The 12,681-nt window shown below is 37.9% G+C and overlaps 2 protein-coding genes across 2 annotated transcripts in view; one reads left to right on the top strand and one right to left on the bottom strand.

Annotated features, from left to right (window-relative positions):
• The window catches only part of ADAMTS6 (ADAM metallopeptidase with thrombospondin type 1 motif 6), a 168,685-nt gene that overhangs the window by 50,226 nt on the left and 105,778 nt on the right, over positions 1–12,681 (bottom strand). The window contains exons 12-13 of the mRNA XM_072416361.1: positions 11,060–11,167; positions 377–522 (exon numbers count right to left, since the gene is read on the bottom strand). Coding sequence (XP_072272462.1) covers positions 377–522; positions 11,060–11,167 — 254 coding nt within the window. The remainder of the gene's footprint in view (positions 1–376; positions 523–11,059; positions 11,168–12,681) is intronic.
• Positions 1–12,681, top strand: part of CWC27 (CWC27 spliceosome associated cyclophilin) — a 237,247-nt gene that overhangs the window by 218,523 nt on the left and 6,043 nt on the right. The gene's annotated exons all lie outside the window — the stretch shown is intronic.

Genomic DNA, 12,681 nt, shown 5'->3' with positions numbered 1-12,681 from the left:
TGAATTTCATCTTGTGCACTGTGAAATCAAGTTTAACATCTGCAGAATGTGGATCAAGAAATAGATACTTCATATTGTAGCTATTAGAAGGATTTTAGTGTACCGGTAAAATTGAGTTGTAATAGTTGGGTTAGACAAGCCTGTATGTGTGAAGAAGGAATGTAGTTATGATCAAATTTTGATATCAAAGAGAGATGATTTCTTTTCCCTACTTGTAAGTGATATTCTTTAACTGTAATATTCCATTATTATCCCAATCAGGTTTCAAGCATTACCAGACAAGCCAGGCACAAATTATGACATTTACATACATTATAAATCTAAACATTATCCAAATGGTTCTTTAGATAGGCTCAGGCTTACTTTAGCTACTTACGCTGGACTGTCACAGTGTCTTATGGATGAGGAGACTCCTCCGCCACAGGTCCTGGTGCACTCCCCCCAAACCGACCATGGTCCCCAGTCGCCATCGATGCTTTTTGGCCAGGTCCCAAAATTCACACATTCCCCCTGATAACACCACTGAAACACAAATCAGTGATACATTTAGCCAATATAAATAAATAAAGCAACCAAATGTTAGCAATGATAAATCTTATCAACAGATTTTGCATGGGATTACATCTTTAAGCCATTCTGTGATCACGGAACATTAATTTTGACTTGTGAGACATGAAAATGCTTTATAGGTGTCATCCTGATCTTGACTTCACTGCCTAGGACGTTTTTTTTGGCTTGGACCAAGCATGATCCTTAAACATACTATTTAATTCTATGTCCGGGTGGAGCTAGCACCAGATGACAGCCCTTTGCCTTGTGAAACAGGTCAGCTATGTCAGCTCCTATCCTCACAGGTCCCTAAAATTTATACATGATTTCACAATCTCATGCAAATTTTGGCAAATGTTAAAAAAATATAAATTAAATTGCAACTGTCTTGTAATGAATGATAAGAATTGTTATTGTATACGCTCTCCGTGGTCCTGATCTTGTATTTTTAAAGGATCCATACTGGGAGAGTTATATTTTTACTTTCTTTAACCTCTGCACATGCTGTTATCCACAAGAAAAATGGCATCTGCAAGACATTTTCTAGGAGCAATCCATATGCTTTCGGATAGACAACCAAAAAACAGACACTGACCTCTCAAAGCACTGTGGTTGGTGATGCTGTGTCCATTGGTTGGCAAATAGTCTATAAACATTTCCATGATGATAAATATAACAAAAACATAAACTTTCCTTCTGTTTTTTGTAATATTGTAACTCAGTACTTCTCTCTAAGTCTTCTCTATTATTATGGACTGACAAAAATTCAGACAGTGTACCACAACATCTTAAAAACATTCTGGTAGGTTGGCTTCAGACTATCATGGTTAAAGTCGATTGTCTCATGACTATGGAACCTAAGTGTTGGACTCAATGTTTTATGATCATGGACTCAATGTTAAGAGTTAAGGAATATTTTGGTGCTATATAAATACAAGATAATAATAATACAAGAGAGCTGTACACATCGCTCCTTAGCATGGAATAATTAGAGAGCAGCAAGCATGCAACAGCATGCATGTTTATTAAGCTTAGTTTCATACAGTAGCTTTTAAACATCACCACAGATATTACCGTAGTATTATCATTAAACAGCTCTCTCTATTACATGCCATCTTGAGCATTTTATAGAAATAAAGAATATGCATTTGCACTGGGCTAATATACCAAAGAGAATATTTTGTAGTACCCTGAAATCCCAACATTTCATGTGATGCCAAACTCCGCTATCAAATCTCTTGTTTGGAAACAAATAGATTACTTTGACAGCCTCATGCGGATGTGTCTCTTTACACCTTTCCTTCTGGTCATTTCTCAAACTGACCCCTCCGTGTTGACACTCTCTAATTGGAACTGTTGCAATCAGTCAGAGTTTTGTTTACACAAAACTCCTTTTTAGAAAGAATAACAGCGCTGGCCAAGTGTTGTGCCAACTAAGCACACAAGCAGGGTCAGGTGCTGTAACACACTGTTCTGCTTCATCAGCAGTTCACATGCTGGTACAACCAAAAAAAAAAAGGAAGCTTTTTATGAGGTTATGCCCAAGAATAAGCGGACATCCTCAGTGGCTATTACAGCACTAGAATTATTAAGACCCTTAACAGGCATTGATAAAAAATCATTTACAAAACAATGTACTTGACGACTATATGAAGACAATAATGTTAGATTGTAGGAGAGAAATGTATTGTTCACCATGCTATAAATATTGCAAAATGTTGCTGCAAATTGGTGTAGGAAAATCCAGATGATACTGGCAAATGTTTCTTGATCAGGCAAGTGTTCAGGCAAATTCAAAGAACAGAAGTGTCCATGGCATATGTATTAAATCAATGCATTGAAAAATGGATCACTTATTCAACAGAGAAAACAAGCCAACAGGTTAGTGAACCAATTATTTACTGATTTGTAAAACTCCACTAAAAGTTAAATCTGTGCAGTTAACAAAATTCCTAAACAATACTGAATCAAGAAGTAATGGCATGGCCGACGATTGTGGCAAATAGCTCATCTTCATCAGCAGTATGTTAGATTTTCATTAAGGATTAACAAACTAATAATGAAATCAGGAAGCAGTCAAGCCAATCAAGCAACCAAAATTCAATGTTTCCATTGACCACATTGAGTCAACATTTCTGAAAAAAAATCAAACTGTTTTTCTAGACCTGCCTGTATATGATTACATCAGAAGTATAAGTTTCATTTTAAAAAATGGCTGTCGTTTACTCAAATTTTGCTCAAAAATATATAAAAACGGAACTTAATAAATAAACTGTACTAAAATTCCTACCTTTTCTTTAACATTTCAGAATCGTTAAGTGCTAAACTTCCGCTAGAAACTGTTAGTGCCCTGTTTAGAAGCTATCTCTCAGCAAAATTCACCAAAGAGGTTTTCTTCCCATGCCTGTGCCAGACAGCTGAATCCTACATATACTGTACATGTGGTTTGGGACACTGACTGACAAGCTCCCAGTGGGATTCCCGTCTGAGTATTTCAGCAGTTGTGCATAAAATTTGTGTTATACCCAGAACTGATAACAGAAGTATAACAAAATATTTTATTATATATATGTGATGTAGACCTCCAAAGCTTATTGCTCAGCCATACAGACTGATAAAAACATAAAAGCACATAATCATACTCAAAATATGACTGTAAGTGGATCAGAAGTATATTTCCATGCAGTCAGCATAGACTAACAGCTGGTTAGTGTGTTGATGGGCAGAGACACATTTTCACCTTTCCAGACATATTTTACATAACTGAGAATGTTTACCATACCATACAACATTTTGGGGTTGAAAAAAAAATGACCACAGAATTTGGCATAGTTTTTAAGCCAACCACATGCAAAGAATACCACTGCTTGGTGAAATACTCCCAGACAAGATAGAGATGTAGTTAAATATTCAGCCCCACAGTCTTGGATTCATCTTGTTCGCTGCTGGTTGCATGAAAGACTCTTTGTCATTCAGCTCACTGCCAAATGAATAACAGCCGCTTGGGTGTTCTAAGAGTTTTTTTGTGGTTGTATAATGAATGATAAAATGAGAGACAGCACTTTTCATGTCTTCCTAACAATCAAACCCATTGGGTAACCCCAATCCACAATAAAAAAACAGCCATTAGATTGCTACAGAGAATATGTGTGATTTCTCCAGGTCAAATACAGTAGCTCAACCCTTATGCAATGGGTTATGTATATGGGAATGAAATTACGTCAGCCTGTGAAGAAATGCTGAGAAGACAAGAGGAGACAGAGGGTGAGAGCTGGTCAGTGGGACCATGGCCAGATTCCCAGATGAGGCAGCTATGGGATTTCAGAAAGAGAAAAGCCACCATTCATAAAACCGAGAACAAAGTAAGTATAGCTGTAAAACAAATGGCACAGATTCACCAAACAGAAAAAGACCTGTAGACATTTCAACTAACTACAGATGAATTCCAGCTTTTTCTTCTCCCCATTTCCAGAACATCCATGTCCCAAAAGGGCCATCATCTTTTGGATCTATTCTTACTCACACACATGCTGTTCCTTGGTAAAGTCTTTCTATAATTACTTCTATTGAGATCCTGTGCAGGGTAAATTGGCGTATGAATTGATAATAAAAGTGGCTAGAAAAGTGATAAGGCAATATGAAAGGGACAAAAATAATTTGACATTCTTAGACTTGTTCCAATAAGGAGTTTTTATTCTCATTTATTTGTGATTAAGGCATAGTCTACACTGACTTTTTCCCTAGTGTTTAACCTGGGGCTTTTAAAGCCCTTGTTTGAAATCCCCATGCATTACAATGGCTTAATCTACACCAGGAGGTTTCCTTGAGGGACGTTTATGAGCTTTTCCAGCTTTAAACTGCTGGGTTAAAGCTGGAAAACTGGTTTCCTGCATTTGTGAGCACCTAATATGCAAATAAGTTAAAAACGCGGTAAGAACGTGGGAAAACGTGGCATAGGACTTTTCCAGCATTTTAAAGGCAAGCTTTAAAACACTAATTAAAGTGCATAAAAACGCATATAAGCGCAATAGGAACGTTTACATGCGTTTTTAAAAACATCCGTGAAGACCCAGCCTTAAGTAATTATGTTCGGCTTTGGTTTATGCACCCTAAAGCATATCTAAAGACAAAACTTTAGAGTAAATAATTGATAATGTCATAGTTTTTGTTAAGTTTGTACCATTCGGACAAATTCCTTTACCCATCTATGGACACAACAGGAAGTGCAAGATATTTCCCCAAATTAAGGGACAAATTGAGGTAGTGGATCCCAGCATAGGACCTGATTTAATAAAGCTCTTCAAGACTGAAGAGGATACACATTTATCAGTGAACCTTGGTGATGAAAGAAATCTGAAATGGATCTGGTCCAGGATTGAAAACATTTGCTACAAATAGCAAATCATTTTAAGAAATCTATTCCAGGTTTTCTGGATCACCCAGGTACACTGATGAAAGTGTATCCTCTCCAGCCTTGGAGAGCTTTAACAAATCAAGCTCATAGTGTGGACACAAATAGCAATGTAATGCTGACAGGGGTACCCCAGTCTATCCCTAACCAGAAATGCTTTGTCTTTAGATACACATTGATTTTGTTCTATTGGTACCTGAAAAACCTCCAATATAGAAGAATTTAAAAAAATACCAGAAAAAAAATCATGACTGATATAAGAAACGAGCCAAGGTATTTGTTGCCCTATGAAACAGCATTGCTCCAAACTTCCGCAGTGCTATTACATTTAATTTTTAAACTGATCTCATTTTAATGCCATGCAGATGAAAGTGGTACAGAGCTTTTTTATAGGATTTTTGACCTTTGCTAACCAACGGTTTCTAAAAAAGCCCTAATACTTTGTAGCCCTTCAGACTTGCAAAGATTCCATCAGAAAAACATGTTAATTCAGCTCTAGTAGAAGAAATAGCGAGGAAAATGAGAATATAAAGTGAAAGGTGAATAGGGTAAATTGTGTCTTGATGAAGTAATAGTCAATAGAGCCAGAAGAAGATTGTATCCTTTTGGGAAAAAAGAAGCATTGTTCTCTAGACCAGGGAGGAACCAAGTTGCTTAGCTGGGTTTGGATTTTTTCTAGACATTATTCAGAGTTGGAAATATATAGACCAAAATCTGCATGGGATGTGCATGATTTAAGCATTGCTTGTGACAGTCGGGCATTTTTACTTCTGAAGTGTTTGTGAACTGCTTGTTATTGCAAATTTTTGATATTTAAGGATGATTTATTGCATGCTACTTGGCAAGACAAAAAGAAACACATCACAGATCCCAGAAGTGCAGCAATCTTAGTGAAAGATCCTTCTAGTAACAAGGGATACAGGCCTTCAGATTAAGACATGGCAACTACTAAGACATCACGTAAGGCAGGCATGTCCAAAGTCCAGCCCGGGGGCCAATTGCGGCCCATGTTCAGATTTCCACCGGCCCGTAGCCTCTGTCATAAAATCAATAATAAGGGGCCTGCCAGCACTGTTTACCACAGAACAAAATACAAAAAAAGCTATTTTATATTTCATTAGAGTTGATCAACCGCCTTACGGATATTGGCCCGCTACTTGGTGGGCATAATCAGCAGGACGGGAGTCCCCATGTGTGCACAGGTAATCCCCTACGTCATTATAGAGGGCGTGTGCTGTGCGGGACCCACAAGGACCACGCCCACTCTGATTCCAAGAACATGCTCTGCATGGAGCCCGCACTTACACTGGACTCCGTGCACAGGGAATCCCCCATATCACCCTGGTGGGCGTGTGCTGTGTGGGACCCATGCAGACCACGCCCACACTAACCCTGAGTATGTGCTGAATGGTCAGGCCCCACACATTTTCACCTCACCAAATCTGTCCCTCGTTGTAAAAAGTTTGGACACCCCTGACGTAAGCCATTACTTTTCTTGGTTCCCTTGTAAATATTCCAAAAGCAAAGTGATCAGGGTGACAAAAGGCTGGTGCAGGGATACCTTGAAAAACATATAAATAGAAATTAAACGAAAAAAAAGTGAATTTTTGTAGTCTTATAGGGAATATCTTTAAAAATAACACCGCACTTTCAGTGCACAATTCTTTAAATAATACGCTGGGAAGTGCCCTAAAGTGTTTGTCTTTTAAGGTCAAATTGTCATCAAAATTGCTGGGGATTTTTGAGGGATTCATGGGGGACCCATGGGACTATACGTTGAAAACCATGTGTTTATGGCCAAAATTTACATTAAAATATTGGCAGGAATTGAGAATTTGTAAATGTAGGCTATTGCCAGCCATCAATCTTTTATGTTAATTACATTAGCCCCTGAACATAGTATTGTCACCAAAATTGCTGGAAGAGTCAATAGGAGCAAGCAACAAAAACTTTTGGGTATAAGGAACCAAAAAAAAATGTTTATATGGCAATTAAAGGGGTTCATTCGTATCTAACCGTCTTTCATTGTTATTCCATTATTTTTTTGTCCTACATAACTCTTTTACACATTTTTACATGTTTTCTACTGATAGGAACCTATTGTATAATTATGGCCAGGGGGACAGTTGTAGTACAAACAATACAATATTTTACACCTCCTACAACTTTGGTATAAATGGTTAAAGCTGAAGATATTAGTATTAGGTGTGGCAAAAGGTAGCAGCATTTGGTAACTTCATGTTTTATTGGAGGAAAGAATCTAAAACTGTGCAACTCCTTTCTTTCTGTGAGAACCAGGTGCCCTCCTTGATTAGCCAATTAGGGGGCAGGACTGGTAGTAACCTCTGACCAATGGGACTTAATGCTAAAGTAAACTATTTTTGTTTTGTTTTTCTGCTGAAGTGAAGCTGCTTGGTTTCTTTTTTGGACTTAAGTTCTACAGTGTCCTGCATAGTGCTGATCCCTCTAACAACATACTGGAGAGAAAACTGTACCTGAGGATTTGTAGTGCAAGGATCTCCCTGCTCCTATTAATTTCCAATGTAGATCAGTGCTTTCTGCACCTGTCCTGGTGCCTCTTGATCATTAGCCCCCCAATCATCACATCACCAGTCAACGAGAGGCAGTTTTGATATGAGAAAGCAAAAGTAATACCTGCAAAGAGTCTATAGGCAATACTGGGCACTGGAATTTTATACCTTGTATACCTTTTAATTTTTCGCACAGCTTCCACAGTACAGTTTCTCTCCTTAGGAAGCTGCACAATGCAACCAATCAGCTCACTAGCTCAATTTTCTCACTGAATGAATAATAAAAAGGAGAGCAGCAGCCATAGCAACCAACCAGCATCCTTGCCTAATTTTCCCATTGAATGAAAAATGAAAAGGAGTGGGTAGCTATGCACAAGGATCCCCCTGTTTTACAGAGTTCACCTGCTCTATCTATAAAATGAACTAAGTATGACCACTTAACTGAAACAGATAGCAGTAAAGGAAATTATCCACCAGCTTTGGCTACAAATCCCTGTACAAACATATAAGTAGGTTTGTTTTACAGAAGTCTTAAAAGGCTTTTGTTACATGCGGTAGGGAGCAGTTTGCAAACTATACTTCTTATTTTTAGGCACAGGAACTTAAATACATTTCATCACCCAATTCAGCACATAAGCTGCCAATGACAAACACAAACCCGGTTTAAACTGCTCCCAATTTGCCAGCGCCACTCAGTGAAACTAAACTATACGTGACCCGTAGTCACCAAATGAAAGCAAAGCCTGTTGGGGAGTTGTGTTTCATCTCCTTGTGATTTATAGAATGTTTGCTAGTGAATAGAGCAGAGTTCTCTGTCACTGTCTATATTATAGTTAAACTTCTCTATAATTTATGGGTGAAAAATACCCTTTTATAAATCTCTGTAAAATACAACAAGCTCAGTAAATGACACATTAAAGGATAACTATTTTTAAAATAGATCAAAATGAAAAGATCTAATGCAAGCACTAAATCATATGTCATATTCTATGTAGTGTAATGCTACACCTTTAGAAATATATTTTTTCACGTGTTTTGTTGGGGTCTATGCATTATTAGAAGCATCCCAATAATAGATTGGCAAACATTGATTGAGAAGAGTTTGGAAGGGCACTGTTGCTTGTTCTTGCAGTAGTCTTTTATAGTTGCTTTCATAAAAACACAAAATACTGGCTGGTTTACCTGGACCTGGAGATTCCTGAACAAACCTGCAGCCAGACCCAGACCCCTACCACACCCAGGCTGTTCTGACTGAGCAAAGCTTCAATGCTTCACTGCTACTGCTAAGGTCTGCCTGCCCTTTTCTGCCACCCAAACATTCCATAATGACCATTGGGCAACTCATTATAATGGTGGACCAAATGGGAAGTACATTGCTTTCCATCCCTACACAAGGGACGAATCAGTATGTATGTACTCAAAGCATAAATGTCAGTAATGAGTGTACTTCTGGGCATTTTCTGAAAGAACAACCTTACTACGCCAACAGCACTCTGGCAAAGGTTGCCAGGTTTTAAGGAACACATGTTAAAAATAATTACATTGGTGGACAGTGGGCAGCCTGTCCCCTTGTTAGTGGAAGTCAGAATGCCACCTAGACAGAAAAAGTCTTTAAAGAATATTGGCATCATTCCACTGACTGCCATGAAAAGTTGGACCCAGGTATATAACATGCAAGGTCAATTGAACCACTAAGAACATCTAAAGCAGAGTTTCACAACCAGGGTTCTGTTGGACACCAGGGTTCCTCTAAAGGTTGCTGGGGGTTTCCTGAGCCAGGTCCAACAGTTGGACCTCTCAGTTCAGCTTAACGACACCAATGATACTTTTAGCTATCTGTAATAGTGGCATTCTTTCCACTGGCCAGCAATGTAAGAGGCATTCTTCATATTAATATATATTGTGATCTGTGGATGTAGTAATTATAGCAGGGTTTAAAAAGGTAAAGAGAAAAACTGTTCCAGGGGACAACTGAAACCTGGTTAGGAATCGCTGATCTACAGAGTAAACCAGATTATATTGTATTAAAAGAAACCTTCTGTAGGATAACCAAGGAGGATGTCCTAATCTACCTTTCCATTAAACAATATTAGTTGTCCACCTGTCATCCCAACCAAGAGCGTTTACTTTACAATGCAAGGCAAAGGGACAGTATCTCTGCACAGAGCCCATGAACCACCCTATACTCAACTTTCCAGCTGTCCTATGCTCATCCTTCCTAATCCCCATCTGGGATTAAAATGATTGGTTCTGACTACCTGGGTGACTGGTATTGTAACAACTCTAGTCATGTGACACTACTAGGACCTAGTATTTGGCTGCAAGATTTACAGGGAGGAAGTCACAAGCTTATCCATAGTCCAAAGTGCAAGATAACGTCACCAGAGGAGACAGAATCCGGTAAGGTGTAGGGATGTTCTTTGCAGATACAGTGTCTTTTTAAGATTTCTACATTTGTAAACATTCATTTTTGTTATTTAATCCAGTAGAAATGTAAATAGCCGAAGGCAAATGTAACATTATCCAATAATTAAACTATGAGTTTGAGCTTATTTGTTGATGGTGTCTCTTTAACGTCCAATCAATTCAGTGTGTCATTTTAGCAAACAGTATCTCAAGTCGGCATGGAAAAGCCACTCTAAGTGACAGCAGGTCAGAGTTTCTGAATGAAGCCGTCAGCAAGGATTAATAAAGTGTGACAGCTGCCTAAAAGCTTTCATTCTCTTTATTTAAACATCAGCTTGAAAGTCAAAGTGCAGTATAATCTTTGTTGAAAATAGCCTGACTAATATAGAGGGAGTCAGTGCTAAGACCAGATGACAGTGGCCATTGTCTAACACAAATCCAGTCTGCAGCTCCATTTCATGGGGTCAGTTATACAGCACTAGTATCTATTTGTAAAGTACATTCCAACATTAACTACTTTTTTTTCTCATTCTATTACAGTCCAAATTTTCCTAGCTACATAGGTTAATTTATACAGTACCACTGATGCTTAGTGCCCCATAACAAAAGATGACCAATGTGCTAACTAATACTACTGTGTTAAATTCATTGACCTATTCTCACTAACTATGGTCACCGCCTCGTGGCCCATGGAAAACCAAATATGAGGGGGTTGAAGGTGTTGCGGTGCACAATATCTAAAGTGAGAATGGCATAGCTCATTGGATGTGGGCAAATCAGTGTTATTCAGTTACAATGAACATGTGGGCAAACAGAGCCAGGTTTCCATTGATATTACAATGAACAAGTAGCATAAAACTAAGGGGAGGATTGAGTTAGGTCTGAAGATATGGAGATAGGTATAAGGTATGAAGAATTTAAACAGGTAAACAGAAACAATTTTGGTTGAAACACGTTTCTTGAAGTGACAATATGTGCACATCAAATCTAAAGAACAACGCAACATAACAGGTTGCAACAATATCTTTGAAGACTCATAAGTACACTCAGACAATATAAGTGATAGCAAATGCCCAAACCAAAAATCTGCATAATAATTCACTAATCTGACAATAACTATTTACTTTCATATCTTGTAAAGAAATAAAGAATATGGACTTGCCCCTTTCTCTATGGTTCCAGTCTGGCAGAGGGTCCCTTCAGCAGCCGGGATGCTGTTAGTAACACATCTGTTACTTTTGCTCAGACACCAGAGCTCTCTACACACTTCCTAGGAAAGAAGGCAGAAGCAAGTTGGTCAGAATTTTAGATACAGTTAGCTATACAAAAAAATAATACTAGACACTTTAAATAAATCAGTACTGTGTAGGTCAGCATTACTACATTCTACTTAATACAAAAAGTAGCTGTTGCTTTCCATGGATAAAAAACCTTTTTCCCATGTGCCTTCATGTGACCCAGGGCCCTGGCAAAAAGATCACAAGATCTCTAGCTACTAGGAGCATTGTGGGACTTTCACATAGTTTGAGACTGCAGAAAATATGTTGTTTTTAATTAGAGTCTGTGTACAATAGACATAGTGATGCAGGAGGATGTAAAGTACAATAATGTGCAGCACCACTAAGCTAAAACCTGCACTAATAAGCAAATAATCCTCCCTTACAAGTATACTTACAAACGATACATTCCTACAGAATTTTACCATGACACTGACTATTTTCACCATGTTTATATATATGCAAAAAAAAAAAATATAAGTCACTTTGAAACCCATTTTCAGGGCAGATACAAAAGGAAATGAATATAATTGCAACTCTGTATTTACCAATATATGTAATTTTACTTGGTATCATGCAGTCCCTGTACAGTAAAACACAGACTAGAAAAAAGAAAAGCAGCACAAAGAGCAAGTCAGCATTGTTATACTGCACATGTGATAATAAGGAACATGCTGATATAGAAGAACAAAGAGACCAAGGGATGAGCTCATCTTTCTACTGATTCTTTTTTCACTGTCCTTTTAAAGCCTGTATATGTAAGTCTGCGACAGAGAAAAATCTGATCTCCTGCCCTGCCAGACAGAGCTGTGTTGAGCTAGAGCTGGGTGAATGTCAGGACTGGATGAGTAGAAATACAGATTTACAGATGTATTTATTCTGTTTATATAGATGTTTGAAGTTTGGTTTTAATGTTCAATACCTCTGGAGTATCTACTGCCATAAAACATGTCTCTGTAATCAGGAAAACCAATCAGCTCCCAAATCTGGCAGATTAATGTGATACTTGAATTCAACTGGACTTGTTCTTGTCATGTTAAAAACGTTTTTGTAGCTTTCCAAAACTTTTCATCATTACTTCCACTGACTAATCCAGGAGTGCAGATAAGGACAGTTAAAGGCACCCAGACAAATGTTTGTCATCAATTAAAAAAAGTCATTAAAATCACCAAACCATAGAGCTGGGTACACAAGGTCACAGTTTTTTTTAAAACTGTTTTCACAAAGATGAAAATACACATTTTTCTAAATGTCTTTGCATGTCTAGGATTATTACTGAAAACACCTGAACTTTGGAGGGGGTCTATATGCTTTTGCCCATTGGGTGCAAACAATCTGCATACAGCAGTGGACTAATAACATTTTGTTATGAAGCAAGCACTATGCAGATCTGAATCCACTTGGAAATCATTTGCATTCAACAAGCTTACCTATTATAGAAAATATACAAACCTATAGCAACATTTATTTTATGCTCCTTTTTCTGCAATGCAGCTTAATAAAACAC

This window comes from Pyxicephalus adspersus, chromosome 6, assembly GCF_032062135.1.
Source record: "Pyxicephalus adspersus chromosome 6, UCB_Pads_2.0, whole genome shotgun sequence".
NCBI classification, from domain to species: Eukaryota; Metazoa; Chordata; class Amphibia; order Anura; family Pyxicephalidae; genus Pyxicephalus; species Pyxicephalus adspersus.
The sequence above is the reverse complement of the archived record's forward strand: the minus strand, read 5'-3'. Positions and strand labels throughout refer to the sequence as shown.